At 48.7% G+C, this 6,897-nt stretch overlaps 1 protein-coding gene across 1 annotated transcript; it reads right to left on the minus strand.

Moving 5' to 3' along the window:
- Nucleotides 1-252: 252 nt before the first annotated feature.
- Nucleotides 253-4,032, minus strand: FAM110A (family with sequence similarity 110 member A). Its single transcript, XM_082271718.1, has 2 exons — nt 3,911-4,032; nt 253-1,637 (listed from the first exon to the last, which is right to left on the minus strand). Exon 2 carries the CDS (start codon nt 1,553-1,555, stop codon nt 563-565), a length of 993 nt encoding a protein of 330 aa, XP_082127844.1. The 5' UTR covers nt 1,556-1,637; nt 3,911-4,032; the 3' UTR covers nt 253-562.
- Between the last annotated feature and the right edge of the window lie 2,865 nt (nt 4,033-6,897).

The following is a 6,897-nucleotide window of genomic DNA, read 5'->3' on the forward strand; positions in this document are numbered from 1 at the left end:
GGCCAGTGATGGTAAACCTTGGCACCCCAGATGTTTTGGAACTACATTTCCCATGATGCTCATGCACTCTGCAGTGTATTTGAGCATCATGGGAAATGTAGTTCCAAAACATCTGGGGTGCCAAGGTTCGCCATCACTGCGTCTAGGTGCTTGCACCCTCCAGTTTGGTTTTCCTACAGTAAACTGCCAGATTCCCCCGTCTTGAGAATGGCTGAGCATTCTATGTGAAGATTCCCTATAGGCTTCTACTGTCCGCACATTATGGAGATGGTGTAGAAATCCTCTGAGTGCTGGGGGTGTTTGTTTTTTGAGGAAGACGTGCCATGCCAAGGGGCTGGCCTTAGATGGCTGATCAAATAGATAAAAGGTCCATTGAATGGTCCACTTCTTGTGCAAATCCCAAGTCCCATTTCAGGGTGGATATTAAAAAGAAAAAAGTACAATCCTAACACTATGAAACAAACTTTCCAATACTCCCAGAGGGGGGTCGTACCATGTAACAAGGAGAGTACGGCTCTTCAGTCTTGACAGTTTAACGTCCACTGAGTCTATACGTGCCTCACTACGTGGACAACTTCTGGGCCTCTCTGGCTTGGCGCAGTCCGTACAGCCATTTTATGACCCTGGCGTTCCGCTCGATGATGGAGATCCCGTACGGAATACGTGTGGAAGCTGGCGTCTCCTCAGGGGTAGCCACGCTGACCTGAGACTGGGCGTACTCCGAACTTTCAGCGCTAACGCTGTGGATCTTAAGAGACACGATGTCGGAGCTGGCCCGGACAAAGTGCTCCGCTCCAATATTAGAAACCTCGCCGGGGTCCAGTCCGCAGTAATTGAAGAAACGTTCGAGGTCAGCGCTGGCTCGAGAGTAGCGGTCGCTCAAGTCGGACTTGGAACGATGTAGAAGGGTTTGTTTTTTGCCTGGCTCGTTCGAGGTGCTGGCAGGGGAACAGAGGGGGCTGTCAACAGGCAGACATGGTTTTGCAGGGGACTCAACCGATGCGCTGACAAGGATTTCTGGACACTGAATGGTGGGTACTACATCACCTGGTCGAACGTCCACTCTGCGCACTGCCATCGTGTTGGGAGTCCGATGGCTGACCGGGGTGCTTGGGGTGGATGAATGTTGAGTCTTCTCTGTCTCCTGCCAAGGAGCTTTGTCCGCCCGTGGTGAGGTCAGTGGGCTGTCGCATATATTAATCAGATTGTTCAGTATTTCTAGATTCAAGGAACTTTTAGGAGCTCTGTTCTCCCCGCGAGGGGCAGTGGGCGAGCATCTGCGACTCGGAGTAAGCAGCACCCTCCGCACACCTGGAGAGAAAAGCGGTTGTCTGGACAGTACTGGCCTGATGGGCTCCTGCTTAGTACTGGCTACTTGCTTGCTCTTCACATACTTTGCCTTGTCAGCTTCCAGCCTCTCCACCGCGCTTGGCTTCCGAGCTCCATTCTCCGCCTGACGCCGAAAGTATTCGGGGCCTTTGTTCAGTATACGAAAGGGCATCACCGAGGTGAGCGGGGCTCCCATCCCAGCCGATTGTAACGTGCCAACAGACATGGTCACCTCCTGCAGGGGACACCTCGCTGCGACGACAAGCGCTCTTCACATCTCCCGACCTCCTGTCACTTCTTTCACGCTCCTGTGCAATGCAGAGAGAAAGATCAACTTACTGGTACCGGTATACAAGTGCGTGCCGATCTGACAGCATCGCAAACACACAAAGCCACAGGCAGCAGGATCACACGCAGCTAGAGGCGGGATCTCCCTTTACACTAAGTGGACTGTTCTCCTCCCCCCTCCGGCTGCTCTCTCCCAATCCTTTCCCAGTCACCTCTTCAAAAAACCTGAACCTCCCACCCACCCCGAGTGGCAGTTGCTGGCATCAGGATAACTAACCAGCATCACTGACTCTCAGAGCAATCCCCCCCACCCCTCCTTTCCCTGGACATCTGTCCCTGGAAATTTCCATTTAGTGCCGGTTCTGGGACAAAAAGAAAAGAATGAAATTTACAATGAAGAGAGGCGATCAGTTCCTTCAATTATTAAAGAGTTTGTTGTACATAATTCTTTAAATGTGCACAAGCTGGCACTTGTAGTCCCTCATCTGCCTGTGGAAGGGGGCAAGATTTAAACCATGCCTGTTGTGTATTCCCTTATCTGATACCATTCCAAAAAACTGGATTCCAAGTGTTTTTACAATACATGCCCTGTAATAGTGAATAGAATTTTTATAAGCAGTGTTCCTCCAGGTTTACAAAATATGGGGTATTAAGAGCCCTGAAGATTTACTGCATACATGCAAACCTAAACCCCCCAATGCATACGTGCAAACATAGACCCCTTATACAGTACATATACAGTTTATGTAGACATGCAGAACCTAACCCAACCCCCCAAATGCACACATGCAGCACCTAAACCCCCCCCCCAAAATGCATACGTGCAGCACCTAAACCCCCCCCCCCAAAATGCATACGTGCAGCACCTAAACCCCCCCCCCCAAAATGCATACGTGCAGCACTTAAACCCCCCCCCAAATGCATAGGTGCAAACATAGACCCCTAATACCGTATACGTAGACCTCTCAATGAATACATGCAAAACCTAACCCAACACCCCCAAATACAAACGTGCAGCACCTAAACCCCCCCCCCCCAAATGTATACGTGCAAACCCTAAACCCCCCCCCCCCCCCAAAATGCATATGTGCAAACCCTAAACCCCCAATACAGTACATATACAGTTTTTGTAGACCTCTCAATGCATACATGCAGAACCCAACCCCCCCAATGTATACATGCAGCACCTAATCCCCCCCCAAAATGCATAAGTGCAGCACCGAAACCCCCCCCCCAAATGCATACGTGCAAACATAGACCCCCAATACAGTACATATACAACATACGTAGACCTCTCAATGCATACATGAAGAACCTAATCCAACCCCCCCCAATGCATACATGCAGCACCTTAACCCCCCCCCCCCCAATGCATACATGCAGCACCTTAACCTCCCCCCCAAATGCATACGTGCAGAACCTAAACCCCCCCCCCCCAAATGCAGCACCTAAACCCCCCCCCCCAAAATGAAAACATGCAAACTATAAACCCCCCCCCCCAAACTGCATACGTGCTAACCCTAAGCCCCCCCAAATGCATACGTGCAAAACCTAAACTCCCCAAAATGCATACATGCAAAACCTAAACTCCCCAAAATGCATACATGCAAAACCTAAACTCCCCAAAATGCATACATGCAAAACCTAAACTCCTAAAAAATCTGCAGTATGCAATCCAAAGACACTCCCCATTGTCAGTGTACATGCCATGTAATTGTACAGTCAGGGGTCTCAGCGCTATAAAATGGCACATACACATACATGTGCTCTGTCTGTGGATATCACCGGGTGACATTACTGGCGGTCACATGACCACATCAATATTGGGTGGGCAGCCAAGCATCTCCAGGGCAACTAGTGACCCACATTACAAAAAGCCTCCCCCTGGGAATGGGGGTTGGTGTAACAGCAGCTTCTGCACCACTCCTCCTATTGTAAGATGGCTGGAAATAAAGGAGAGAGGGGAGGGTGGGGGTAGCAGGCAATCCAATCACACCCCAATCACAATGACCTGTCTATCAGGGACAACACTGACAAGAAAGGGCGGTGGGGGTGAAACACTGGGGGGAGAAAGTGTGGCTAAGTCTAAATAATGGGCTATAGGATTAAAATAAAAACAAAGGATAACACCGCCACCGCCACCCCCCCTTCCTGGAATAAGCCGGTGTGTTCAGTAATATGCAGTCTGAGCTGTCTGCCATCATTTGAACAATCTGAATGTCACCTGAATTTACAAGGATCTTACCCCTGCCTGTATTACATAGGATCCAAAGCAGTAACATTTTACCCTTACCCAATGTCACATCCAGGTCAGTAACCGCCAACACACAGGGGGGGGGGGTCAAGGTGCTGCCACACTGCTCACTCTGTCTACATGGACTTGCTCCTGATCACCTGGCCTTAAGTATAACCCCGCCCCCAGAGCCAGCACACCTCTTCCTGTTTGTGTAATGGAATGACTGTTCCAGCCATTAACCCTTCATTAGATGCTGCCGCCTATGAGAACTGCAGCAGTTACTCATAGTAACCTACCAAACTCCACGCTGCATGGGAGCGCAGATTCTTGATTGGCTGGCATGAAGTTTATTTATTTTATTATTTTTTCCCAGCAGGTATATAGTTCTCAGGGGTCCGGCGCTAAATCTTTCTGTTCACGTGGAAACGCGCAAAGCTCAACGCTTAAAAAGCTGCATGCGCTACCTTGGCGCGTTTGTCCCGTGTAGGTCGGCCCACTAAGGCTCCGTTCACATGTAGGCCTTTTGGGGCATTTTTTGTGGAGTTTTTCTGCTCTAGGATCAGCTCAAAAAACGCCCAACAAGACAAATCCTATTCATTTCAATGGCCCCTGTTCACATCTGAGCGTTTTGACGTTTTAAGTAAAACGCCCAACGCTCAAAAAAGTACATCTTACATACAGCTTCTTTTTTTGGGCAGATTACAGGCGTTTTTATTTTTTTCCATTGGTCACTAGTCAACCTAAAAACGCCTGCACAAAAACGCCTGAAAAAAAAAAACGCCTAAAAAATGCCTGTAATTAGCAACGCAAAGATGTAAACATAGCCTTCGTCTCCCATTCACTACTTGGCGTCCCGGATTGCGGACAGAATCACGGGACGCCCATGCCATTCAAGTCACTTTGAATGGCACCTTAAACAACGCATCAACCGCACATGCATAGATGTGAACCTGGCCTTGGGGCAGTCCATAAGGGTCCGTTCACATTCTGGTGTCCCGCATTGCGGGCAGAATCGTGGGACGCCCGTGCGATTCTGGTCACTTCCAATGGCCCCTTAAACGCAGCGCGATTTTTCCACGATTGTCATCTGACGAATGGCGGTGAAATTGCGCAAACAGAATCGCAGGACGCCTGTGGCCCAAAAGAAGTACTTTTGTTTAGGCGACAGGCGTCCTGCGATTCTGTTTGCGCAATTTCACCGCGTTTTGTCAGATGACAATCGTGGAAAAATCGTTTAAGGGTCCATTGGAAGTGACCGGGATCGCACAGGCGTCCCACGATTCTGCCCGCAATGCGGGACACCAGAATGTCCCACGATTCTGTTTGGCGGGATTTTACCGCGATTTGTCGGGCGACAATTGTGGCAAAATCGCGCCCCGTTTGGGGTGCAATTTGAAGTGATGGGAATCGCGCGGGCTTTCCGTGATTCTGCCCGCGATCCTGGACGCCAAGATGTGAACGGAGCCTAAGTGGGCTGACCTACGTGGGACAAACACGCCAAGGTAGATCAAGCATTGAGCTTTGCGCGGTTCCAGAAATATTTACTGCAATTTGCTGTGATTTGGGATCGCGGGCAGAATCACGGTGATTCTGCCCACGATCCTGGATGCCAAGATGTCAACGGAGCCTTATGGGCTGCCCCAAGGCCAGGTTCACATCTATGTATGTGCTGTTGATGCCTTTTTTTAGGCTCGCTTTCCAGCACATTATGCCTTTTCAGGATGTGTTCTTGATGCGTTTTTTATGCATTTTAATGCATTTCGCAATTTTAAGATGTGTTAATGTTGCTAGGGGGAGGTGTCTGTTGTCATGCAGGAACACACACCAAAAACCTAGGTACATGTGTTTTTCATGCGTTTTTGTATTTGATTACATTGAAGTCTATGGAGCCAAAAATGCACCTTGCTACATGTAAAAAAAAGTCCCTACACCTTTCCAAAAAACCGCACCTGTAGAAACTTCAAAGATGTGAACGTGACCCACAGGAAACAATGGATGATAGCATATCTCTGCGAACGCACTGAAAACTGCACCTAACCTTTAGTGTGCAGCACAAAAACGCACACATAACACACATTAAATATAGTGTGAACGGGGCAGATTTACGTGCGTTTTAAATGTGCTTTTCTTTTCTGACCCATGGAAGTCACTCTCAGAGGTTCGTGCTGTAGAGGGAATCCTCCGGTCCCTCTTTCCTTTCTCTTTGTCCCTTTTTAGGTATATTGTACAAATACGGATTTCTAAAGCAAGTCAATGATGCAGAATTATGGAAACCATTGACCGGTAAGAAGTCCACGCCATGAGGAAGTGTAGAATAAGAATAACGGCTGCTTTCAATTTTTTTCTCAGGTTTAAAGTCTAAGGCTGGGTTTGCACCCCTCCCCTTCCGCTGTCATGCATTTTTCCTTGTGTTTTGTTTATATTCCTTAAAGTGCAATTTTACTGCGTTTTACATGCATTTTTTTTTTTTATTTTATAATATGTTTTATTGAGTTCATACATGCACTTCTACAGCCTCATTGAAAACAATGAATTTTCATATCACATATGTTTTTGTGTGCTGAAAAAAACACATAAAAACGCACAGGTGTAACCCTGGCCTAAGGGGTCTATTCACACCAGTGAGCATGCATTATGGTCGGTATAACCAGTTGCTGACCGCCTACGGTGGCAGAGTGGTTCTACTGCGCCGAATCCTGCACTTTCAGAAAGGGGGCGTGCGCTGCTGGCTCGCCGCTTGTGCTGTGATTAGTCACAGCACAAGCCAATCAGTGATTGCCAGCCAATGGATGTCTGCTGGCACCTGCTGATCAGCAAGGAGAAGGACAGAACAGAGCTCTGCATATGTAAACAAGGCAGATTTCTGTCTCATCAGCGGGCAGGGGAGGACTGGGCCAAAGGGCAGGGGGGAAATCGCCCCTCGGGCCGCTCTGATGCCCCGTAAAAAGGCTGCGCTGCTTCTGCCACAGACATGGCTAAAGAATTTCTGATGAAGTAAAATATCCCCACCGCTGACCTAGTCCTGTGTGCTGGGGCAACTGAAC

Source organism: Pelophylax lessonae (assembly GCF_965119305.1).
Source record: "Pelophylax lessonae genome assembly, chromosome: 11".
Classification (NCBI taxonomy): Eukaryota; Metazoa; Chordata; class Amphibia; order Anura; family Ranidae; genus Pelophylax; species Pelophylax lessonae.

Excerpts from the sequence above, each read along its gene's own strand:
- FAM110A (XM_082271718.1), bottom strand. The coding sequence starts at position 1,555 with ATGTCTGTTGGCACGTTACAATCGGCTGGGATGGGAGCCCCGCTCACC.